The sequence below is a fragment of the Lobosporangium transversale genome (assembly GCF_002105155.1).
Source record: "Lobosporangium transversale strain NRRL 3116 chromosome Unknown BCR41scaffold_2, whole genome shotgun sequence".
Taxonomy (NCBI): domain Eukaryota; kingdom Fungi; phylum Mortierellomycota; class Mortierellomycetes; order Mortierellales; family Mortierellaceae; genus Lobosporangium; species Lobosporangium transversale.
Genome location: NW_019028980.1, coordinates 1,631,287 through 1,655,476, shown reverse-complemented (window position 1 = coordinate 1,655,476; position 24,190 = coordinate 1,631,287). Strand labels below are relative to the sequence as shown.

General features: G+C 40.6%; 9 protein-coding genes across 9 annotated transcripts; 3 read left to right on the top strand and 6 right to left on the bottom strand.

Annotated features, from left to right (window-relative positions):
- Positions 1-3,447: 3,447 nt before the first annotated feature.
- BCR41DRAFT_345485 (hypothetical protein) lies at positions 3,448-5,302 on the bottom strand. Its single transcript, XM_022022726.1, has 2 exons — positions 4,968-5,302; positions 3,448-4,837 (listed from the first exon to the last, which is right to left on the bottom strand). The coding sequence occupies exons 1-2, from the start codon at positions 5,192-5,194 to the stop codon at positions 3,502-3,504; spliced, it is 1,563 nt and encodes a 520-aa protein (XP_021886219.1). The 5' UTR covers positions 5,195-5,302; the 3' UTR covers positions 3,448-3,501.
- A 914-nt stretch (positions 5,303-6,216) lies between these two features.
- On the bottom strand, positions 6,217-6,690 carry BCR41DRAFT_367162 (hypothetical protein; the record flags this gene model as incomplete). The annotated part of the gene is made up of 1 exon (XM_022026278.1): positions 6,217-6,690. One exon carries the CDS (start codon positions 6,688-6,690, stop codon positions 6,217-6,219), a length of 474 nt encoding a protein of 157 aa, XP_021886218.1.
- Positions 6,691-7,742: 1,052 nt separating this feature from the next.
- On the bottom strand, positions 7,743-9,816 carry BCR41DRAFT_418595 (hypothetical protein). The gene is made up of 2 exons (XM_022029645.1): positions 9,408-9,816; positions 7,743-9,291 (listed from the first exon to the last, which is right to left on the bottom strand). Exons 1-2 carry the CDS (start codon positions 9,635-9,637, stop codon positions 8,136-8,138), a joined length of 1,386 nt encoding a protein of 461 aa, XP_021886217.1. The 5' UTR covers positions 9,638-9,816; the 3' UTR covers positions 7,743-8,135.
- A 272-nt stretch (positions 9,817-10,088) lies between these two features.
- BCR41DRAFT_331151 (hypothetical protein) lies at positions 10,089-12,465 on the bottom strand. Its single transcript, XM_022021782.1, has 2 exons — positions 12,048-12,465; positions 10,089-11,939 (listed from the first exon to the last, which is right to left on the bottom strand). Exons 1-2 carry the CDS (start codon positions 12,266-12,268, stop codon positions 10,421-10,423), a joined length of 1,740 nt encoding a protein of 579 aa, XP_021886216.1. The 5' UTR covers positions 12,269-12,465; the 3' UTR covers positions 10,089-10,420.
- A 392-nt stretch (positions 12,466-12,857) lies between these two features.
- Positions 12,858-14,869, bottom strand: BCR41DRAFT_418593 (hypothetical protein). Its single transcript, XM_022029644.1, has 2 exons — positions 14,316-14,869; positions 12,858-14,210 (listed from the first exon to the last, which is right to left on the bottom strand). The coding sequence occupies exons 1-2, from the start codon at positions 14,540-14,542 to the stop codon at positions 13,004-13,006; spliced, it is 1,434 nt and encodes a 477-aa protein (XP_021886215.1). The 5' UTR covers positions 14,543-14,869; the 3' UTR covers positions 12,858-13,003.
- A 728-nt stretch (positions 14,870-15,597) lies between these two features.
- BCR41DRAFT_317131 (anion-transporting ATPase-like domain-containing protein) lies at positions 15,598-17,389 on the top strand. Its single transcript, XM_022021268.1, has 5 exons — positions 15,598-15,754; positions 15,927-16,090; positions 16,246-16,288; positions 16,419-16,515; positions 16,630-17,389. Exons 1-5 carry the CDS (start codon positions 15,652-15,654, stop codon positions 17,261-17,263), a joined length of 1,041 nt encoding a protein of 346 aa, XP_021886214.1. The 5' UTR covers positions 15,598-15,651; the 3' UTR covers positions 17,264-17,389.
- Positions 17,390-17,468: 79 nt separating this feature from the next.
- On the top strand, positions 17,469-18,948 carry BCR41DRAFT_418591 (hypothetical protein). Its single transcript, XM_022029643.1, has 2 exons — positions 17,469-18,674; positions 18,782-18,948. The coding sequence occupies exons 1-2, from the start codon at positions 17,500-17,502 to the stop codon at positions 18,822-18,824; spliced, it is 1,218 nt and encodes a 405-aa protein (XP_021886213.1). The 5' UTR covers positions 17,469-17,499; the 3' UTR covers positions 18,825-18,948.
- A 78-nt stretch (positions 18,949-19,026) lies between these two features.
- BCR41DRAFT_345477 (hypothetical protein) lies at positions 19,027-20,106 on the bottom strand. The gene is made up of 3 exons (XM_022022725.1): positions 19,885-20,106; positions 19,538-19,710; positions 19,027-19,408 (listed from the first exon to the last, which is right to left on the bottom strand). The coding sequence occupies exons 1-3, from the start codon at positions 19,961-19,963 to the stop codon at positions 19,217-19,219; spliced, it is 444 nt and encodes a 147-aa protein (XP_021886212.1). The 5' UTR covers positions 19,964-20,106; the 3' UTR covers positions 19,027-19,216.
- A 119-nt stretch (positions 20,107-20,225) lies between these two features.
- Positions 20,226-22,083, top strand: BCR41DRAFT_345475 (putative cytosolic cyclophilin). The gene is made up of 6 exons (XM_022022724.1): positions 20,226-20,348; positions 20,517-20,649; positions 20,844-20,877; positions 21,157-21,160; positions 21,289-21,346; positions 21,644-22,083. Exons 1-6 carry the CDS (start codon positions 20,297-20,299, stop codon positions 21,885-21,887), a joined length of 525 nt encoding a protein of 174 aa, XP_021886211.1. The 5' UTR covers positions 20,226-20,296; the 3' UTR covers positions 21,888-22,083.
- The last annotated feature ends 2,107 nt before the right edge of the window (positions 22,084-24,190 follow it).

The window sequence follows — 24,190 nt, the reverse complement described above, 5'->3', positions numbered from 1 at the left end:
TGGCTGTTAATGCCGCTCCCTTCTTCCAAGGAGTGATGCTGGTACTGGATCTTTCTTTGGATTAATATTCAAACATAATGAGTGCAAAATGCCAAGAAGCCTGGATACCGTTTGACGGATGGCGGATAGCGGGGAAGGAAAAAGCTCTCCTTTAAAGAAGGAGAGGAGGGGACCAAAACAAGAACGCGACTTTTTTTTTTTTTTTTTTTTTTTGTACTACATGTAGTACACATGATGTGCATGGTCATTTCATTTCGTATCGTACCGTACCTGCAGTAAAAAAAATGAAAAAAGAAAAAAAGCACCATCTCACACACATGGCTCTCCTTTTCATTGGTATTAATAGCATTGTCGAGGAAGACAAATAAATTCAGGGAAATAATGAATGAGAGCAAAGGAAGAAGGAGAAGAACGTTTTAATACAAACTCCTAAATTGGTTAAAGGTTCCCTAAATCACTTCGAGGATGGGCCAGCCAGGTGGAGATAGAATCCAGGTTTGTCTGAGGCTACAGGGAAGAATTAGGCTCGGTGCCATCCTGTCTGCAAAGCGGCAAGCCACCAATCACCGTTCCATAAATGGAAGGCGGGCTCTCTACTTTGCAGACAGTCTGGTCTCATATCGAAATTTTTTGAGGGAGCGCTCAAAAAGGAAAGGTTATATTTTTAAAATAGTAAACTCAATTCAATCGAAGAACTTCAAGAACAAAGCCTCATGTTCAAGCGCGCGGATTGAATTGGTTTGCTATTCTAATTGAGAAAATATAACCTTTCCTTTTTGAGCGCTCCCTCAAAAAATTTCGATATGAGACCAGCCTGTCTGCAAAGTAGAGAGCCCGCCTTCCATTTATGGAACGGTGATTGGTGGCTTGCCGCTTTGCAGACAGGATGGCACCGAGCCTAGGGAAGAATCACTTCTTCAGGGCCCATTTTTATTGGATACTGAAAAGGTAAGCACCCTTAAAAATAAAGATCAGAAAACAAACCAAGCCACCAAATATCCACATCAATATGCAAAAAAAGGTTTGGACAATTCATACTTTTGATAATGAGGCTGAATATCGATCTGATGAAAGTGAAAGAAATCATGCTCCTTCTAGCTACTTGTTTGTACCATTTGTCTGACTGACTGTATGCTCTATACTCCTTCTGATCTTGTATAACAGCTGAATCTCAGGAGATTATGCTAACAGTCAACGCCCCACAACTGTGCTGCCGGCTAACTACCATCCAACATAATGCCTAATAATGCTTTGCCACACAAGTAGCTGGCTATTCTTAAATGAACAATGTTAACGCTCTACACTTGAAAGCATGAGAGAAAAAAAAAAAAGTGGCGCATCTATCCTCGCCCGAATGATCGCGTGCATATTAATCTAAACACCATTAAATGAAAAGAGGAAGGGAGACAAAGGGGAATAGGGAGTGCATGCGGACGATATGTCCTTCTCCCTACCGTCCTGCGGCTTTTTTTTTTTTTTTTTTTTTTTTTTTTTTAATGCTTATTCTCAAGAGAGCACTCGATGTCGATCATCAAGAAAGGTGGCTATTCGTGTCAAGGGTGCTTTACATATTACTATTGTGCCGCTCTACCAAGAGATGTGTAGTCCCTGTCTAATTAATCACTCTTGTAGATGTCCATCTCCTGTGTTATATATGAGCTGATATAGCATGGCACGGTTTTAGGTGGATGGGTTCTTGTTTGGGGTTGTAATCAATATGTCCGAAAGCATAAACGACAGATCTTATAATAAATCTACTTTAGGTCCATATTTCAGATGCTGTTGTGGATTTAAATCAGGATGATCACGAATTGTCTGATCGGAAATATACAGTATTGTCAGGAGAATTCTTATAAGAACTATTTACGAGGGGTGCATCTACCAACCTCTTCAGTCAACCATGAGCATCGACAAACTTGTCTATAGACAAATTAATAATTGTGTTCCACCAGCGCTCTAAGAAAGAGTAGTTTTTAAAGCGTAGTACGACATCTCGCTTTCATCTGTATGTCTCCTCAAACAGATCGAAAGTGTTTACAGATCTATCAGGCCTCATGGAACACAGCTCTTCCATCCATTAAGAATACTCTGAGTTCATTGATAAAGATGTATTTCTAGGAACTCATTTTTTTTTATTTATTTATTTGCCAACATCGTTTTATTTCGGATATATACAAAAAAAACAAATAAGGATTAAAATCAAGACAGAAAAGAGAATGGGGGAGGGAAAAAGAATTTCTGCTCTACAGGAGTAGCAAGAAGACTCTGGTTTGGAGTTGCATTTAGTTTACACCAATAATAATCATGTTGGGGGACGGACTCTTATTCTCTTCGACGCGTTTGCTTTTTTTTTTTTCTAAACCTTCGAATCGAACACCTGTTGATTTCTAGGATCACCATATTACATTTACTTTATTCATTCCCAAACTCCAGCTCCTATCCTCAATCACATGGCATAAACTAACAGCAACATCTACAATAATTTTTATGAGGAAGATCTGGAATTAGTGGGTATCTACATACAATTCAGTCATTTCTCGTTGTGCTGTAACCACAGCAATGTACCTTGGCGATGTCGCTGTCGCAATTCAGATCCAACTAATCTTTATATTTTTCCTAATAAGTAAGGTGCAACAATGTTACACAGAATATAAAGGCACAAAATCATTCAGGGACAGACGCAACATGTGGATAGCGATTAGACATCATTCAATGGTTGTCATTGATCAGAGATTGTAAGCCTCAATTCTTCCATTCAAGTGATATCGAGCCCTTGCTGGCAAGACCTACAAATGAACAGCTCCATAATGACTAGGCTCACTCGTTTCTGTCTACATTGGCTTGTCGTAGAACACTCCTTTATTCCTGAAACTCCATTCTCTTGGCAGCTACATTTAAGCTGTATTATTCAGATCGTCCTGTTCTCAAAAGGGTTTATTGCCCGTCTTTACGGTCCATGCAAAATTTGGGACTCTTCTTACCCCAGGTACCTTGAAAGGGGTTGTGTGGTAGGTGCCTCTTTGCCATTTCCTCGTTAATGGATTAGCCAGATCTACTAGTCATAGTTCGCAGCCTCTCATGTTCCTCAAAGGTTATTTTCCATGCAGCGAGTAGCGCTCGAGCTGCTGCGAGTATGTTTCCAAACTGATAACGAGATGTTACTTCCCTAGATCAATTACCAGATAGCAGGCCTCATACCTCAAAGACATTGCGAAAACCTCCACTCGCTAGCCAGATACTAAAAACCCAACAGCAGATGTGTCAGTCCCTGAGTTCAACAAGCCATCAATTTACATTCCTACATCTATTTCTGTCTTGTTATGGATCTAAATGAAAGTATCTATTTACCAACAGTTTTTTACAACAATTCTGTAAGCTTTTTAATTGCGTCTGCCCGAACCAGTGCGAGCTGAACAAGCCGTTGATGCCGTTATTGATGTTACTTTTGCATCTCTTTTATATATATATATATATATATATTTATTTTATTTAAATTTGACATTATTCCTCTTCTTCAGGTTGACGTTTAGGAGCCCACTTTCCATCTCGATACAGAGAGCCAACAACGCGCTGAGCATTAACATGTCCTTGAGCGGCAGCCTTGAGGTACCAGCCTAAGGCTTTCGAATAGTCCTGTGAAACTCCTACACCATGGTAGTACATGTATCCTAGGTTACTCTGAGCGGTGGCGTCCCCTTTATTGGCCGCCTTGAGATACCAGCTGATGGCAGTTGGATAGTCCTGTTTAACTCCTTTGCCGCGTGAGTGCAAATAGCCTAGATTACTCTGAGCACTAAGGCTTCCTTGGTTTGCAGCCTTGAGGAGCCAGTATACAGCTTTTGAATAATCCCGTGAAACTCCTTCTTTACGAGAGTATATGTAACCCAGATTGCTCTGAGCGGTGGTGTTCCCTTGGTTGGCTGCCATGAGGTACCACTCTGTAGCTTTACAATAATCCTGTGAACATCCCTTGGCTTCAAGGTACATGTAAGCTAGATTGCTCTGAGCGCCGGCATTTCCCTGGCTGGCTGCCTTGAGATACCAGGCAAGGGCTGTCGAATAGTTCTGTGGAACCCCTTTACCATGTTCGTACAGGTACCCTAGATTACTCTGACCGATAGCATCTCCATTGTTGGCTGTTTTGGAAAAGTAGTAGAAGGCATGTGAATAGTTCTTTGAAAGCCCCATACCACGGTAGTACATATAACCCAGGTTATTTTGAGCAGCAGCTTTGTTTTGGTCGCCTGCCTTGGTAAACCAGTAGATAGCTCTCGAATACCCCTGTGAGCTTCCATTAGCCTTAAGGTGCATGTAGCCTATGATATTCTGAGCGGTAGGATTTCCTTTGTTCGCTGCCTTGAGATACCAGTCGAAGTCTTTCGGACGACCCTGTGGATCTCTTTCATCCCCAAGGATCTCACCAAGCCTGGCCTGATCATAGACATCCCCATTATCTACTCCTCCTGGCTGAATCTCTGTACCAAGTGGCGTTGGCATTAACTCTGAATTTTCTTCAATAGTTGGGCTTGTCGAAGGCGCTGCTTTATTACTTGAAGTACCCTCCAAATGAAGCCCAGCTATGATTAAGGAGGCTACATCATCATGTCTTTCGAAAAAATGCTCCATATTTGCCTTGAAACTTTTGTGATCATAGCTGTCATTAATTTCGACAGAGCTAGGAGTGGTCACTTCACCCAGCTCTGTCGCAGCTGACTCCCTCTTTCTTTTTTGAATCGCTGTTGCTTCTAGGCTTGACTCCGCTGGGACGCCTGCTTGAAGAGAAATAACGATATCCAGTATGGTATCAGGTTCTGCACGGATTCGAAGTGGTTTTATACTACATTGTATTTTTACAGCATTGACGTGATCTTAGCTCATGGTGAAATATTATCCAACACCCAAGCCATTGGTGTCAGTTGTAGACGCGAGTGGTGGTCATAGCGGCCAATTATCATTATTATCCTTACTGTTCAAAGTTATCGTCCGTGAGAAAGGATAAAGTCACTTTTCCTTTCATAACACGAATTGCATCTTTATAAGAAGATAAAATGTCCTCCCAGAGGATGATGTGCTGTTGTGTTTTATGGTCAAATCGGGTTTCAATGTAATGAATATCCGATACAGGAGTGGATGACCCATCCAAACTGACGAGGCGAAATGCTTGGAGCTTTTCCTTAGAAGATATCATGATCATTTGTAATATACTGTTTTTAATAGTGGTATTTTATGGGAGATTGAAGGGATAGTAAAGAGAAATAACAAGGATAGGATCGAAGAGAGAGAAGAGAAGAAGGCGAGGATGAGATTGGCAAAGTCTTTTTTTTTTCTTTCTTTTAATGAACTATTATTTCGCCTCTCTTTGATTCCTTATTTTTCTGGGTTACTTCCAGGGGTGTCCTTGTGGCACATTAAAAAATGAAACCCTAAGAGCTGCGATCACTCCAAACTTTTTTTTTTTTTTTTTTTTTTTTTTTTATTCTCTACGCCCTGTAGACATCAATGTTATATTGCTTAGCCTATCAACAGTAGCACTGCTCACAATCCTCGTTCACACGACATTGACAGTATTACGCAATAAATATATAGAGCCAGCTTTTACAACAAGGAAGCTGATTATACAAATACAGCCTTCACCTTGCCCACTCATGAGAAAGGTTTAGGGTGTAAAGGGTATTTCTGGCAATTCGCCATACTGGAACACTCATATCCAAGTGATATCATTACCGCAGCTCAATTGACTGCTCCAATTTCTGTTCATTTGCAACAGTGGCATAATACATTGACTGCATGCACATACTAAATCGTGCAGCATGGTGAAATAAAAAAGAACTCAGTAATGTCTACAAGGCGTTGCTGCTTTCTGAACCAAATGATCTTATAGTTTCAAGGGTTGTTTCATCATTTAATTACCAAGGTATTGAATATCAACCATGTGATTAAGAGCGTGCTAGACCAAACACAGCAAGGACTATGAGTGCTTGAACTGGTCTAAATTTTTACTTGACCTACAACTTTTTAAAACCAACGCTTTGCTTCTATTTACCCTTAAGGGACTCCCTTCCCATCTCGATACATAGAACCAATAGCACGCTGAGCATCGGGACATCCTTGATCGGCTGCCTTGGTATACCAGTCATAGGCTTTCGAATTGTCCTGTGAAGCTCCTAAATCATGATAGTACATGTAACCCAGGTTACTCTGAGCGGTGGCATACCCTTAGTGGGCAGCTTTGAGACACCAGTCGATGGCTTTTGAGCAGTCTTGTTTAGCTCCTTTGCCACGAGAGTACATGTAACCTAGACTGCTTTGAGCAATGGCGTTTCCCTGATTGGCTGCCTTGAGATACCACTCGATGGCTTTCGAATAGTCCTGCTTAACCCCTTTGCCGTCTTCGTACAGGCAACCTAGATTACTCTGAGCGGCGGCCATTTCTTTCTCGGCTGACAGGGAAAACCAGTCAGTGGCATGCGAATAACTCTGGGGTGTCCCTTTGCCATAATAGTTCATGTAGCCTAAATTACATTGAGCGTTAGGATTTCCTTGTCTGGCTATCGAGTCAAACCAGCTTAGGGTCTTCCAATAATCCTGTAAACCTCCTTCCTTAAGAATGGAGTCTTGATAGGTCTGACTGATGGTATGGTTTTCGATTGTACCTTCTGGCTGAATCTCCTTCTTCTCGCTAATTGGCATTGGCATCAACCCTGCGCTCTCTTCAACAGTCGAATCTATCGAAATTGCAGATTCATAACTTGGAACATCCACTGGATGAAGGGGCTATGTTATCTGTCTTGAGGCCTTTGTGGTCATCGCTATTACTTTTTTTGACAGAGCTTAGAGGAGTCGCCTCATAGAGTTCTGCCACAGACGAGTTCCCTTCCTTTTTGAGTCGTGTTGGATTTAGATATGCCTCTCTTAGATTGTCTGCCTGAAAGGAAATAACCATGTCCAGTAAGGTATCAAGTGCTGCGCGGATTCGGAACGGTATAAGACTATTTGTAGCAATGATACAATGGCTGCGCCCATATATTGCACTAAAACCAAATAATGTTGTCTATACATTGAAGCAGTCATGAAAATCGATTGTTGTCCTTACTGTACAAGATTGTCGTCCGTGAGAAATGATAGAGTTTCTTTTCCTTTCTTTACGTGAATTGTACCCTTGTAAAGAAGGGCAATGTCGTCCAGAGAATGTACTGATCGGTTTTTCGATCAAATAGAGCTCTAATATATTGGAGATCTGATACCAGAGTGAGAGTCCCATCCAAGCTGACGAGGCGAAATGCCTGGAGCTTTTCCTTAGGATATATCGTAGTCATTAGTATGTGCCGTTTATAACTGTGACATTGAATGGGGGGACAGTAAGAATAGAAAAAAGAAGGGGCAAATAGCAAGAGCAGATGAAAGAGAGAGGAGTCGAGAATGAGGTTGGTGAAGCCCACACAATAAACTGCTTTTTTGTCACATAACAAAGATGTCTTTGTGGCGCATCACTAATAACAAAAAAACTTTTCATATGCTATAGGACTCTTTACTCGGATTTGCGCCTATTCAATAGATGCCAATGTCATACATATCGCTCAATTTATCGGGACCAGTGTGGCTGCCCTCACTCCTATGTATCACTAAAGAGACGTTCATGACCCTCGTTCACATGGTACTCATTAACAGCAATATGAAATGAACACTTAGCACCAAGTCATACAACAAGAAGATCAGGTTCGCCAAACTACCACTTCCACCTTCTTCACCGTCAAGATAAAAACTTAGAATGTAAAAGTATATCTAGTCAAACCAGGTAACTTCTAATCGCAAGATGGTAATTAATTCGTCGCTTTGTAACGAATGCCATTTCTTTTGTTTCTTTTGTTACACTGACATTACAGATCCACTACATCCTAAGTATACAAATCGTGGAGTATGGCATTTGCTATTGCTTTCTCGGCCCAAACTCCCTATAGTTGCAATCGACACTTCATTATTTAATTATCGAATTAAATGAAGGATATTGGATCTCAAATACGTACTGTACTTAGGAGTTCTTCAGATTAAAAAACATCCAAGAGCCGTAAGTACTTGAGCCGAATCAGCTTCTGCTTGTCATCAATAGCATCTTAGACTGCAAGTCCTTGTTGCTATTACGCTGCTTTAACATGGGTTCCTTTTCCAATTCGATACATAGAACCAATGGTGCGCTGAGCACTAGCACATCCCTGATCGGCAGCCTTGAGATACCAGTCATAGGCCTTCGAATGGTCCTGTGAAACCCCTACGCCATGATAGTACATGTACCCTAGGTTACTCTGAGCGGTGGCGTTTCCTAGATTGGCTGCCTTGAGATACCAGTCAAAGGCTTTCGAATAGTCTTGTTTAACTCCTTTGCCACGAGAGTGAATGTAGCCTAGGTTGCTCTGCGCAATAGTATTCTCTTGGCTGGCTGCCTTGAGAAGCCAATAGGTGGCTTTCGAATAGTCCTTCGAGTCTCCTTTGGCCTCAAGGTACATGTAACCTAAGCTACTCTGAGCACTGGCATTTCCTAGGTTGGCTGGCTTGAGGCACCAGTCAAAGGCTTTTGAATAGTCTTGCTCAACTCCTTTCCCATAAAAGTACATCCAACCTAGATTGATCTGAGCAATGGCGTTTCCCTGGTTGGCTGCCTTGAGGTACCACTCAATGGCTTTCGAATAGTCCTGCTCAACTCCTTTACCATGTTCGTATAGGCAGCCTATATTGCTCTGGGCTTGAACGTTTCCTTTTTTGGCTGCCGTAGAATAGCAGTCAAAAGCATCTGAATAGCTCTGTTGAACTCCCATGCCATGATAGTACATGTAACCCATGTTAGTCCGAGCGCCGGACCATCCCCAGTTGGCTTCAGTGTAGTACCAGTCAAAGGCTTTTGAATAATCCTGTGGATCTCCGTTATCCTTAAGGATAAGGCGTAGATTGGCCTCATCTTTGGATCCCCCTTTGCTTATACCTCCTGGCTGTATCTCTCCACTAAGCGGCACTGCCATCAACTCTGCGCTTTCTTCATAACTCGGAATATCTTCTGAATGAGCTTCAGTTACTGTCAAAGAAGCTGTGCCATCTGCCTTAAGACTTTTGCGATCATCAATATTACTTTTTTTGACAGAGCTTTGGAGGGTAGCCTCATATAATTCTATTGTAGATGAGTCTTCATTCCTTTGAGCAGTTGTTGAATCTGGATATGGCTCTCTTAGATAGCTTGCCTGAAGGGAAATGACCACATTCAACACGATATCAGGTTCTGCGCGGATTCGAAGTGGCTCAAGGCTATTTGAAGCAATGACACAATCATGAGTTGGATGTATATATCATACAGCTCCAAAAAAGCAAACAAAAACTGTCAATGCATTGGAATGACTATGAAGATCAATTATTATTCTTACTATACAAGGTTGTCGTCCGTGAGACATGATAGAGTCACTTTTCCTTTCTTTACATGCATTGCATCCTTGTAAGAAAACACAATATCGTTCCAGAGGATGACGTACTGCCGTGTACTTCGGTCATATCGAGGTTCAATGTATTGGATATCTAATCCTGGAATGGGTGACCCATCCAGGCTGACGAGGCGAAATGCCTGGACTTTTTCCTCACCCGAGTCATCAGATACCATGGTTAAGAGTTCTGTTGTTGTTTGTAATTATGATGTGATGGAGATGGTAAGGTGTAGAAGAAAGATTGAATTAAGAGGAATGGTCACATGAGACTGGCGAAGCCATTTAAAAAAACCGTCGCCACTTTGACACTTTCCCTCCCACACGACTAAAAGAAAATTGAATGCGTTTTTACAATTGGATTTTCTGTCAATTTTTTAATCATTCAATGATCCAAGGTGTTTTATTCTCGATTCAATTTAGCGAACACGCGCAGAGGTTAATATAACTCGCTTAGTCTATCAGCACCAGCATTGCTTCTAATCCTCATTCACATGATATTCACTCACCGACAGCAAGCATGCAGGAACGATTTATACAGTAAGGACAGCTGGTTCACTTAAATAACAGCTTTTGCCTTGATCTTCAAGACAAAGAGACGGCTGTCGACGTTTATACTTCATTTTCTTTGTTTATTTTGTCAAGTGAATAAATTGTAACATCGAATGCACATAAACGCGAACTGCACAAATTGGGCAGATGGCAGAGGAATTAAAGAAAAGAAACCAAGGGACTTCCGTGAGATATTGTTGCTTTCTGGCCCTATTAATCTTGTAGTTGGAATGACCGTAAAGACATGTGAACGATATTGGGTAATGGAGATCTGTAATAACTATAAAAAGCGGCATACTTGGCGGTACTTCAGATCCAAAAGATTCAAGAGCGGTTGGCGCTTGAACGGACTAACTTTTACTTGGCACCAACATCACTTTGGTCTCCCGTTTTGTTTTTTAATATAATTGCTATGTTTCAACATGGACTTTAGGGGCTCCTTTTCCAGTTTGATATAAAGAACGAATGGCATGCTGAGCATCAGCACATCCTTGATCGGCTGCCTTGAGAAACCAGTTATAGGCTTTCGAATGGTCCTGTGAAGCGCCTATACCATGATAGTACATGTACCCTAGGTTACTCTGAGCGGCGGCATACCCTTGATTGGCCGCCTTGAGATACCAGTCGATGGCGATTAAATAATCATGTTCAACTCCTTTGCCACGAGAATAAATGTAGCCTAGATTACTCTGAGCGATGGCATTTCCTTGGTTGGCTGCCTTGAGAAGCCAGTAAATGGTTTTTGAAAAATCCTGCGAAGCCCCTATGCCATAATAGTATATGTAGCCTAGATTGCTCTGGGCAGCGGCATTTTCTTGGTTGGCTGCCTTGAGATACCACTCGATAGCACTACAATAATCTTGCGAACACCCTTTACCTTTAAGGTACACGTAGGCTAGGTTGCTCTGAGCGACAGCATATCCGTCGTAGGCTGCCTTGAGATACCAGCTGACGGCAATTGAATAGTCTTGCTCAACTCCTTCGCCATGAGAGTACATGTAACCTAAATCACTCTGAGCGGCAGCGTTTCCTTGGTTGGCCGCCTTGAGAAGCCAGTAGATGGCTTTCGAATAATCCTTTGAAACCCCTTTGCCATAAAAGTATAGATAACCTAGATTGCTCTGGGCGGCGGCATTTTTTTGGTTGGCTGCCTTGAGATACCACTCGGAAGCTTTATAGTAGTCTTGTGAACATCCTTTGCCTTCAAGATACATGTAGGCTAGATTACTCTGAGCAATGGCGTTTCCTTGGTTGGCTGCTTTGATATACCAGTCGATAGCTGTCGAATAGTCCTGTTCAGTTCCTCTACCATATTCATACATGCAACCCAGATTACTCTGACCGGTAGCATATCCCTGTTCAGCTGCATGGCAAAACCAGCTAAAGGCATACGAATCATTTTGTAATGCTCCTTTGCCATGATAGTACATGTACCCCAAGTTACAATAAGCGGCAGTATTTCCTTTATCGGCTTCATTGTAGTACCAGTCAAAGGCTTTCGAATAATCCTGTGGATCTCCTTTGTTCTTAAGGATAAGGTGTAGATAGACCTCAGCACTGGCATCCCCTTCAAGTGTGCTTCCTGGCTGTATCTCCCCACCAAGAGGCACTGCCATCAACTCTGGATTTTCTTCAATAGTTGAAGTTGTCGAAGCTATAAATTCATAATTCATAATATCCTTTGAGTGGGCCTCAGTTACTGTTGAAGAAGCTGTGCCATCTGCCTTGAGGTTTTTGCAGCCATCGACATTGCTTTTTTTGGCAGAAATAGGTGTCATCGCCCCATAGAGTTCTGTTGCAGATGAGTCTTTCCTTCCTCTTTGAGCCGTAGCTGAATTTGAATATGCCTTTCTTAGATTGTTTGACTGCATGGAAATAGCCATGTCCAACACGATATCAGGTTCTGCACAGATTCGGAGTGGCTCAAGACTATTTGAAGCAATGATACAATCATTAAGCTTGATATATATATATCATACAGCTCTAAAAAAGTAAAAAATTGTATCGATACATTGGCTTGACCATTGCTATTCTTACTATACAAAGTTGTGGTCCGCGAGAAATGACAGAGTTACTTTTCCTTTCTTTAAATACATTGCATCCTTGTAGACAGATACAATGTCATTCCAGAGGATGATGTACTGCCGTGTTCTTTGGTCAAATCGACTTTCAATGTATTGGATATCTAATCCTGGAATGGGTGACCCATCCGGACTGACAAGGCGAAACGCCTGGACCTTTTTCTCATCAGATATCATGGTTAAGGGTCCTGATATTGTTTGCAATTATGGTGTTGTAGAGATGGTGAGAGTGGAAGAATGAATGGGAAAGGAATGGTGACACGAGTGCAATGGAAAAGATGAAACGGAGAATGGAAGTTGTTAAAAAATGACAAACTACATGTAAATTAAGAAGTTGCCTCTTTGACTCTTTCCCACGCAAACAAATGTATTTAATAAGGATGGAGAACTGCAATTCGCAAGTTTACAACCGATTTTCCATAATGAACCATTATTTGTTAATCATTCAGAGGACATGACCTGTGTTTCGCTCTCTACTTTGTGCCAGTCTGTTACTACCCATTCAACAGATATCAATGTAATATCATACTGCTTTTCTTATGTCTTTGTCTACATGCTATTCACTAACAATACAATAACCCGAGATATCACCTCTACCTTTGTCTTTATGATAAAGACATGGAGTGAGAGGGTGTCTCTAACTTGACTAGCTGACTGTTCTCTCTCTAGAATACTGCTATTTGCGGTGTTAGTAGTTTATAGCATCCCACAGTATGAACACAGTATGGACAAATAGCAAAGTTGCTTTCTTGGCCTTGTAGCCATGGTTTGCAATGATCATTTAATTGCAGAGACAAATAATAGGCATTGAATCTCAAATATGTACTTAAAAGCCCTTCAGATTAATATATTGAAGAGCCGTCAACGGTCGAGCTAGTCCAACTTTTGCTTGGGTCTGCGACTTTTTTGATATTATTGCTCTGTTTCAACTTGATCTTCAGGAATACCTTTTCCAGCTCGATACATAGAACCAATAGCACGCTGAGCATCGGGACATCCTTGATCGGCTGCCTTGGTATACCAGTCAAAGGCTTTCGAATGGTCCTGTGAAGTTCCTATGCCATGATAGTACACATAGCCTAGATTGCATTGAGCGGTAACATTTCCTTGGTTGGCTGCTTTAAGATACCAGTCGATGGCTCTCGGATAATTCTTTGGAACCCCTTTGCCACGAGAGTACATGTAGCCTAGATTACTCTGAGCATTGGCATTTCCTTGGTTGGCCGCCTTGAGAAGCCAATAGGTGGCTTTTGAATAATCCTGTGAGTCTCCCTTGGCCTCAAGGTACATGTAGCCTAAACTACTCTGAGCTCTGGTATTTCCTTGGTTGGCTGGCTTGAGGCACCGATCAAAGGCTTTTGAATAGTCTTGCTCAACTCCTTTCCCATAAAAGTACATCCAACCTAGATTGATCTGAGCAATGGCATTTTCTAGGTTGGCTGCCTTGAGATACCAGTCATAGGCTTTCGAATAGTCCTGTGAAACCCCTACGCCATGATAGTACATGCAGCCTAGATTACTCTGGCTAATACTATCTCCTTGGTTGACTGCCTTGTTAAACCAGTTTAGGGCGCTTGAATAGTTCTGTGAGACCCCTATGCCATGATAGTACATGTAACCTACAGTATTATATGCACCATAAGAAGTCCCTGAGGAAGCTCTCTTGAAAAACCAGTCAAAGGCTCTTGAATGATCCTGTGAATTTCCATTGACTTTGAGGATAAGGTTTAGATTGGCTTCATCAGTGGCATCTCCTTTGACTGCCTTTCCCAACTGGACCTCCCCAGCAAGCGGCGCTGGCATCAACTCTGCGCTCTCTTCAATAGTCGAATCTGTCGAAATTGTAGCTTCATAACTTGGAATATTCTCTGAATGAAGCCTAGTTTCTGTTGAAGGGACTGCGTTATCTGCCTTGAGGCTTTTGCGGTCACCGCTATTACCTAGGTTCACAGAGCCAAGGGCAGTTGTTTCATTCAACTCTGCTGCAGCTGGTTCTTCTTTTATTCCCCATTGAGTTATTGTTGAATCTGAGTCTGGCTTCTTTGGATTGTTTGCACGGAAGGGGATGACAACATCCAGGATGGCATCAAAATCTGCGCGGATTCGGAGTGGCTTGACGCTGTTTTATTCGTAGATTTTTGTTAAAATCAAATATCATTCAACATTGTAGCAAATAGCATCGATACGAGGAGCAAGCAATCTTCATGTTAACTACTATTCTTACTATTCAAATTCGCCATCCACGAGGAATGATAAAATTAATTCCCCTTTCTTTATACAAATTGTATCTTTGTAAACGTTTACAATGTCCCACCAGAGGATGATGTACTGTTGTTCTTTTTGGTCAAATCGAGCCTCAATGTATTGAGTATCTGACAGTGGGGTTGATGATCTATCCGAGCCGACAAGACGGAATGCCTGGAGTTTTTCCTTGGCCGATGTCATGGTCATTAGTTGTATGTTATTTGCGATTGTGGTATTGAATGGAAGATGGTCGAGTAAAAAGGAGAAGGAATTGAGATGGATGATGACGAAGAGTGGAATGGAGGAAAATGAAAAAAAATTGAGGAGTTGTGGTCGGCAAAGCCATTATTTGAATTTCTTTCCCACGCAAACAATGAATTAAAGGGATGGAAAGGTGCGTTGTAGATACTAGATGTGATCCTGTAATTTGATATTTGCAATGAAGTAAGAGACCCGCAGACAATCGTCAACTGACGTTCTCAGCTCTGTTGAACAGAATCACCAAGTGTCTATTATCGAGGAGAAATATACAAGCTGTTATATCAATGAGATGAAGAATAACATGGAAACGAACAAGGGTCTCTGGCGACAGATGGCATTTAACCAACACTGATCATTAACAGCATGTTTAGACGGATATGGTCGTAGTATATGAACTGTACAAGTACCCACATTTGTTTATCAACAGAAGTAGTGCATTAACAAGCTATACTTTGTAAAGAGCAGCCAAGTAAAGACTACAGTAGATACCAACAGGAACGAAGATTAGTACGCCTATAAACCGAGAAACCCAAACTAACATTCAATACACCAAATACAGAGTGTGAGTCCTAAAAGATAATAACAGGCATAATCTTTTGAGGACGCTGATGCAAATAGATTTAAGAGTAATAACATACAATAAACGGTTCTTCAGTTATAAAAAGTTGAAAAAACAAATCGTGAATAGCAGTGAAAATATATTTTTATGGCTGCATGCAATGTTCTTCAATGTGATGTTACAATATTGACTTAATGCGTTATTGTAGTCTGGATACATTCCCAAACACCATACATTCTCTTTTAGAGATTAAAACAGGAAGGTGTGACAGGAGAGATCTTTTCCGTTGCTCATTACGCGTCAAAGTTTTTTAATGTTCGCGTTTCGCGTTACCTGTAGCCAGAGAGGAATTTTTTTTTTTTTGAGCGGCACGAAGCGCACAAGCCACCGATTATTCGCCAAGGTTCCATCGCATCTCGACATGTTAAAGTTCTGCATCTCATCCAACTCCACTCTTACACCATTCGACACCGCAATATTATAAAACAATAAAAACATGTCGGACATTGAAGACCTTGAGCCCCTCGAGCCTACACTCCAGAACGTTATCGACCAGACCTCATTGCAATGGATCTTTGTCGGAGGCAAAGGTGGAGTCGGTAAGAAGACTTTATATATATTTTTCTCAACAGACATTGTTTGCATGACAATGTCGATCCTCTTTTCTTTCTCTTCTTTTTAGGATGCGCATTCAACTTTGAAAGCTTTTTATTATAAATTCTCAAAACAAAAAGCTCTATCACACAAAACATTTCACTGGCCAATTCATAGGAAAGACAACCACTTCATGCTCTCTCGCTATCCAGTTGGCGAAGGCTCGTCCAAGTGTTCTCTTGATCTCCACAGATCCTGCCCATAACTTGTCAGATGCCTTTGGACAAAAGTTTAGCAAGGATGCCACCCTCGTCAATGGATTTGATAACCTTTATGCCATGGTAAATATTAACAAAAGGAATTCACGGATTTTTTTTTTTTTTTTTTTTTTTTTTTTTTTTTTTTATGATAGACAAACAGGAACATAGCACTTCATCAATGTAACTGTTTGTCTTTTCTTTTTCTTTTTTTTTCTTTTTCTTATTTTATTATATAGGAAATCGACCCCACATCCTCTATTCAAGAGATGATCGAAAACTGTAAGGAATTGGCAACAACCCATGAAGAAATTCGATTCAACTGATCCAACTAGTTCAATTTGTCTTGAAAAAGCGTGATTAAGTGATTTTCGCTGATTCTTTCTCTTGGTATGCACATGTATGGATATAGCGGATGATCAGGGAAGCGGCGTCTCTTCCATGATGCAAGATCTTGCTTTTGCTATTCCTGGTGTTGATGAAGCTATGGGCTTCGCTGAAGTAATGAAGTATGTTGATCTATTGTTCTATGTTGCAAAACAGAGTTCTTCTCCCTTCCCCCTTCCCCCTTTTTTCCGCATTTGTTAATTTCACATGTTCATTTTTTCGTGAATGACTCTTAGGCAAGTCAAAGCAATGGAGTACTCTGTAATTATTTTCGACACTGCACCAACAGGACACACCCTTCGCTTCTTATCCTTCCCCAGTGTTTTGGAGAAGGCTCTTGCAAAGGTCTCGCAGCTCAGTGGCCGTTTCGGTCCGATGATGCAACAAATGTCGGGCATGATGGGTATGCAAGGCAACCCCGAAGACATGTTCAGCAAGCTGGAGGGTATGCGTGAGGTCATCACAGAAGTCAACAATCAATTCAAGGATGCAGACAAGACCACATTTGTTTGTGTGTGTATCTCCGAGTTCTTGTCGTTGTATGAAACAGAGCGTATGATCCAGGAGTTGACTTCGTATCATATTGATACCCATAACATCGTTGTCAATCAGCTTTTGTTCCCCAAAAAGGATTCAAACTGTGAGCAGTGTCGAGTGCGTCACGCTATGCAGAAGAAGTACTTGGATCAGATCTATGACCTGTATGATGACTTCCACATCACCAGGTTACCTCTGTTGACAAACGAAATCCGTGGGGTTGATAAGTTGATCCCATTCTCAGAGATGCTTGTGAATAGCTCGTATGTTGATGAGAAAAAGGCTGAGGGTATCGACGATGCAAAGATCAACGATGAAAAGACTGGTGCTTAAAAGAATAAAAAAAAAAAATCACCTCGCTCGAGGCGTAAACCCTCCACTTTAGATTAGCGCAGTTGAACATGAATTATATATATTTATTTATATTACAAAATTAAATTTATAACGAATAAAACAAGAAACAAATTAGTAAAATTAATGTGATTTGTGACCACAAAAGAAAATGGCTCCTTTTTTTTTTTTTTTTTTTTTTTCAGGTCATTTCCTTACCTTTGCAATTACCTGACAACATGGATGACCTTGACATGGACGAAGCCTTTGATTTCAAGGCACTTAGTCTCGATGAGCCAGAGGAGCGTCTGCAAAAGACATTTGAGCAGTCATTTCATATTACAGTCGATCAGCAAGAGCCCATTACCTCTGTTGAACCAACGACTGCGAATAACAGCAATGACGGCCATACTACGGCCTTCACAGGAACAACACCAGACAATGGACCCTGGGCAAGGTTACCTTCTCCAAGTGAAGTGAACCCTTTCCAGCCTGGAGTCACTGCTGATATGTTGGATGCTATGGCTTTGGATCCCAATCACGTCTTCAAATCTGCCCAGACACCATTTCCTTTCCCCTTTTCAGTTCCACCACCCAATACCACTTCAGCATCAGGAGCCACTAGTGGCACTGCTACTACGGGAACAGAAACGACAGGAGCATCAACGACCGCTTCTAATAATAACACACAGCAGTCGAATAACGCCACGTCTTCTTTTGGTTCAAGCTCAATATTGTTGAAGGGAGAGAATGAAAAAATGGGCGACACTGGTATGAACTATCAAGACGCGGAAGCAAGAACAAGAGAAAGAGCAAAAGCGGAAGAAGAGGAAGACATCCCACAGTGGCTACGTACAGATGAAGACCTTGATTTGCGACCCTCATGGAGGAAACAGCAACAGATACTTTCGGAAGTAGCATCGGGATTGAATTTCACTTCCAAGGATTTTGAGATTGGTTGGGGTACAGCTGGTGGGCACGATTTAACGACCACGATGGATTCAAACGCGCTCTTTGGGTTTTCTTCTTACCCTACCTATGAGACCTTACCTATTTCTCAGACCATCGCAGATGAGATGACCCGTAAAGCATTGGCTGCGTATGAAGCAGAAAGCAAAGGGGGAGAAGGAGAAGAAGGAGAAGGAGGAGAATCAACGCCTCATGTTAAAGACATGGGTGGATTCGCAAAGTATGGATCTACTACGATGGAGAGCCAATGGATGAACCATACAAATATTAATAAAGCAGACACAGGAACCGATGGATCGCCATCGCTTTTCTCGTCATCATCGTCGCAACAGCAGCAGCAGCAAAGGACAAACCCGCAACAATGGCAAAATTGGCGATCTGTGCCTGACCATACTGAAGATCTGGATTTAGATCTAGATCTGGACTTTGGGAGTTCCAGAATCAAGTAAGAGTTTTTTTTTTTTTTTTTTTTTTTTTCCTCCTATCACGCTAAAATAGCCATAGTCATCATTTTAATGTTAAATATGATTCTTTTTTCCTTATCTTGTTTAGACCAACCCCAGGCTTCGCACCAGCCCAATTCAATCACAATTGAGGATTTACGAGTTGGTCGCTCAAAGGATGATATGTATATTACAAGCCTTTTTATTTCTTTCTTTGTTTCATTTTTGTTTGTTTTCTTTCTTGCGTTATGCGATGATTTCAATTTCAATTGCTCCATATTAAAAAAAAAAAAAAAAAAAAAAAAAAAAAACTTTTCATATAATAACAACACGCTTGATGCTTAATCAGTATGATGTTGGTTATATTATTATTGTACAGGATGGCCGATGGATATCCTTCGTCCAGTTTTTACTATTTTTTTCTTTTTCTTTTTCTTTCTTTCTTTCTTTCCTCAGGTAATGTCATTCTCCTAAACCATTCTTCATTACTACTCTGACTACTTTTCTCTTCCTGCTTTTCTTCCTGCTTTTCTTCCTATCCTTATTATTCTGACATTGATGAATCAGAATCCGAGCCGGTATCTCGTTCGCGTTTCATAGGATTTGATGAAGATCCAGACATTCCAGCTGTTGGTTGATCTGTGGATCCTGCACCCGTCTTCTTCACTGGAGGTTGCTTGTATGTACCATCCAATTTAGCGATAGCATTTGATTTTGTCTTTGCGTATTGGATTTCCTATATTAAGTAAAGAAAGATTGGAGATCGTTGAGCTTGATCCTGTTGTAAAATAATAAAAAACGCAGCTTTTTTTTTCTTTTTCTTTTTCTTTTTCCTTGCGATCCAATCTCTTTTCCTGACTCTTACCATTGATTTGCCAAAAATGTTGAATCCTTGGAGTCCACGCATTGCAGTTGTTGCGGAGACGATATCTGCAAAAGCAATGAAAGCCTGACCACGTTCTCGCATTGTTTTCAATGTAACAATTGAAATAATCTTGCCATATGCGGAGAATAGGCAGTATAAACAACGCCTCAGTTCTGGATTTTTTTTTTAAAAAAAAAAAAAAAATAGAACAATAAAGGTTTTAGCTCTTTTCTTTCAAACTCATAAAGGTTGTTACTCTGTGGAAAAAGAGAATGCTTGTGTATAATGTCTTCCTAGCCGTTATTGTTTTATTGTTTTTTTTTTTTTTTTTTTTTTTTCTTTTTTACCATTCTTCTTGATCTTATCGTTCAAGTTGCGGATATAGATCGTCTGATTAGGATCAACAGGCGTGTTTGAGGAGGGCATGATGATCAATGTATTCGGTCTATATCGTCAAAAGCTTTTTCCTGAACAATGAAGAATCAGGACAAGGCAAAGAAGGCTGAACTTGGACTATTGAGCTTATTTTTTTTTCCTGATGGGAAGGATGACACGGCAACAAACAACTCATGAAAATAGAGCGAGAGGGGCTGTGCCAATTAGAAAAAGAAGCGAGTGAGTGACGTATTTTAGCCGTCACTTTTATTGCATTTCGGGTGTCGGGCAGCGCATACCTTTTTACTTTTACCTCCGATCTTTTGTCTCTTCAGCATCCTCAACTCATAAACTTTCACCCCCTAAAAAACGCTTATATCCATCATGACCAAGCCCGTAAAGGTTTTCTTTGACATTGCCATCAACCAGAAGCCTGGTAATGGATCGGATCAATTATTGATTTTAGGATACTTGAGGATCGCGACAATACTTTATTCAGGAAGAAGAAAAGCGAAGGGAACCGCTTACCTTTTTTTTTATTTTTTATTTGTTATTTTTCTAAACATGACTATTCAACTCTCTTGTCGATTTTTATCATTGCTAGCTGGTCGTATGACCTTCAAGCTGTTCAATGAGACTGTTCCCAAGACCGCTGAGAACTTTAGAGCTTTGTGCACCGGTGAGAAGGGCAAGTCTCCTCTCTCTGGCATGCCTCTCACTTACAAGGGTAGCAAGTTGTAAGTGAAATCGAAAAAAAAAAAAAAAAAAAAAAAAAAAAGATAGTCATATACGAAATGATGTTACAAGTGTTGTGCTTGATCATTACTTTATTTATGATCTTGGATTATGATCATGACTATAACATAAAAAAAGAAATTGAAGCTAAAGATTGACGTATTGCTTTTTCTTTCTTTTTTCTTCTTTTAAATAGCCACCGTATCATCCCCGGTTTTATGGCTCAGGGTAAAATATCTATCTATCTATAAAGAGAAGAAGGAAATTAATTTATCAGCATCACCACTCGCAAAAGAATTAGGATACAATGGAGTTCAAATTCAGCGTTATTTGAATCACTGGATGTTATGTGATGAAACTCAACTTTTAGATCTGGATACAAATGGATGGCTTGGCTTCTTCTTATTCCTTCCTAACGTCTTACATTCTATCCATTTTCTTCCCTTCATTGTCTTTTTTTTTTTTTTTTTTTTTTTTGTTACAAATGGATATATATAAAAAAATCTCTAGGTGGTGGTAAGTTTTTTACAGTCGCGTTGTTTATTTTTTTTTTTATCTGTATTTTGTATATATTTTGCCACGTGTCATTACTTTTTTTATCTGACCACATGTCTTTTTTTGCTTTCTCTTCTATTTCCTAGACTTCACCCGTGGTGATGGACGTGGAGGCGAATCCATTTATGGCGCAAGATTTGCCGAGTAGGTGACACCCGAATTTATATCTTTGTATTTATATCTATATTTATATCTACATCGGAATATGCAGTCAGTTTTATGTCGATGCAAGGAAGCGAGTCTTTCTTGTTTGTGTGATCAAAAAAAAAGAAAAAAAAACGCCCTATAGGCCAATGGCGCATTGTTGAAAAAGAAAAAAAGGAAAAGGAAAAGGGGAAAGTTGTGAGCAATGAAGAAGGGCTGCTGACCTGATGATGTTTCATCCCAGTTTATTAACCTTTTTATTTTATACATACATGTGTACTATGTTATGATTCATAGTGAGAACTTCAAGCTTGCTCATAAAGGCCCCGTTTTGTCAATGGCCAATGCAGGACCAAACACCAATGGATCTCAGTTCTTTATTTGCTTCACGGATACTCCTTGGTTGGATGGAAAGCACACTGTCTTTGGCAAGGTTGAACAGGGAGAGGAACTCTTGAAGTTGATTGAGGCTGTTGGTACACCTAGTGGTACTCCTTCTGGCACTGTTGAGATTACTGACAGTGGCGAGATTCAGGAGTAAATCGAATCGACTCGTTCGAATTGAATCGAAAAAGAAAGAAAGAGAAGATCATAAGGAAACCTCCTCTCCCCCTCCAACCCTTGCTCCCTCCATCTCCACCTCTTCCTCCATAGTAAAAGTATGGATCTCAATAGGGCAAAGTCCCTACAAGATTGTCGAATTTAATATAAAGTCTATGAAGCATTTTTTATCATAATAACTTGTATACCCTTTACTCTGCTGGTTAAACAGCCAATCTGATGTTTGGGTAGTATATATGGTTAGTGGCATTCATATCCATAAAAAAAAAAAAAAAAAGACAGGAGAGAGAGAAGAATGAATGTCTCTTCTGCTCTGGAGCGACACTTTCGGAAGCTCTCATAGTTTTCGCCTTTGTCAGGGGGGCATGTGCATTGCGTTTTGAGTTTTAATGTTTGACTTGGCGTATTTTTTTTTAATTGACCAATGACTTTATTTGGGACTGAAACATTTTAAACGCGTGCAATTAGGAAAGGGTGGAAAAGGATAGGATAGGATAGGATCGGACAATGCAAAAAGAGTAAAAAATGCTCTCAAATACAAAAACCATTTTATTCTTTTTTATTTATTTTTAATACACAATCTCGGATGAGCAGATGATTGTGGAGAAAAAGAATGAAAAAGTGGCTCTTTTCTTTTCTTTTCTTTTTTTTTTTTGCTTTTGCTTTCACTCACGAGGACAAGAAAAAGTCTTTTTTCATATAGAGTTAACAATCACAAGTCATCCAAGCAATAAGAATCTTTTGAGCTGTGCTTGACAAGTTACATGTAAACCTTACATTAATATGTCTCGTTTAAATTTACTTTCTTTCTCTTCGGCTAATGCTTTTCAAGATCGGAAGTGAAAAAGAAAAAGACTCTTTCCTTTCTTTTTCTAATCCATTCATTGGCTCTAAATCCCCCCTCCACACACACACACATGGCCAGACTTTCGGCTCTTTGGACCGGAAAGAAGGAATTATCGACTTGGAAATTATAACTGCTGGATTGTTTTTTTCATTACTAACCCTTCAAGATATATAAATGCAATGGTAAACCTTGGGAGGAAATCCATATTTTCTTGAATAATCCAACACGCTCATCTCTTTTTATTCTTTTCACTCCAAGGACTCTTTCTTTTTTTATTTTTTTTTCCCCCATTTTACCCTTTCCTCCCTCTTCCCCACATTGAATAATGCACCGCGCTGCCTGTTCGTTGACCATCAATACTAGTAATGCCTGTCTTGTCAACAGCCTCAACTCATCTTCATCAACTAGTGGTAGTAGTGGCAGTACCGATAGTAATAGTGGTCGCCCTTATACCCCTCCACCTCCCTCCTGTCGTTTACACAAGATCTATGAAGAGAAACTTGACATCCTAGGGTCCCTCGGTTATGAGAATTGGTTTGATGACCATGCCAATCCGTTCTATCGACGTCCAGAACCTGATGTGACCCGTCGAGCCTTTGCACGCAACAAGAACAACTCTACAGCAACAACAACTCGCAAAGTTGGCAGAAACAACAATAACATTGACAACCATATTAAGTCTCAGAATAGAGAGTTGAATGATATCGCCCTCAAGAATGTTCCAAGCCATAGCGCCCCTATGAAGCCTTTTCAATCACCGTCATCTTCTTCATTATCTTCATCTCTATCATCCCCGTCCTCGTCCTCATTCTCACTGTCATTGTCATCGTCATTATCACCATCGTCTTCACCGTCATCATCACCATCGTCCACACCATCATCACAGCTCAAATACTCACCACGTCGTCATTGTCATGAAGAAGATCACTTCTCCACCGAGTTCACAGGCTTCGAATCGTTAGAGAATGATCGTAGCAAGTCTGACGAATGGTTTGATTTATTTGATCCCCATGGAGATAAAGAAGGTGAAGAAGATGAAGTAGACAAGGCTCGACCTCCCTTCTTGTCCTTCTTCAAAAATGGATTCCATGAAGAAGATGACGATAGTGATGACGATAAAAATCATGGTGCAAACCTCAACAACCAGAAGGGAAACTATGATCCAAAGTCTTTATTATCACCTCCAAAAACTGAATTGGAATATTGTCGATTGAGTAACAGGAACCGAATTATGGATCGCGGACATTTGATGCCAGATACAACGGTTTATTTGTCACTTCCTCTTACAAGAGAACCTAGGTTCACTCTGGGCAATACGAATACGAATACGAATACGAATGCCATCATGACCAAGACAAAGACAGGTGGCACCAAAGCGAGAGCCTTGTCGCCTTATCCTCACTCGAGGACTTTATTGCGAAAAGACTAGGAAAAAA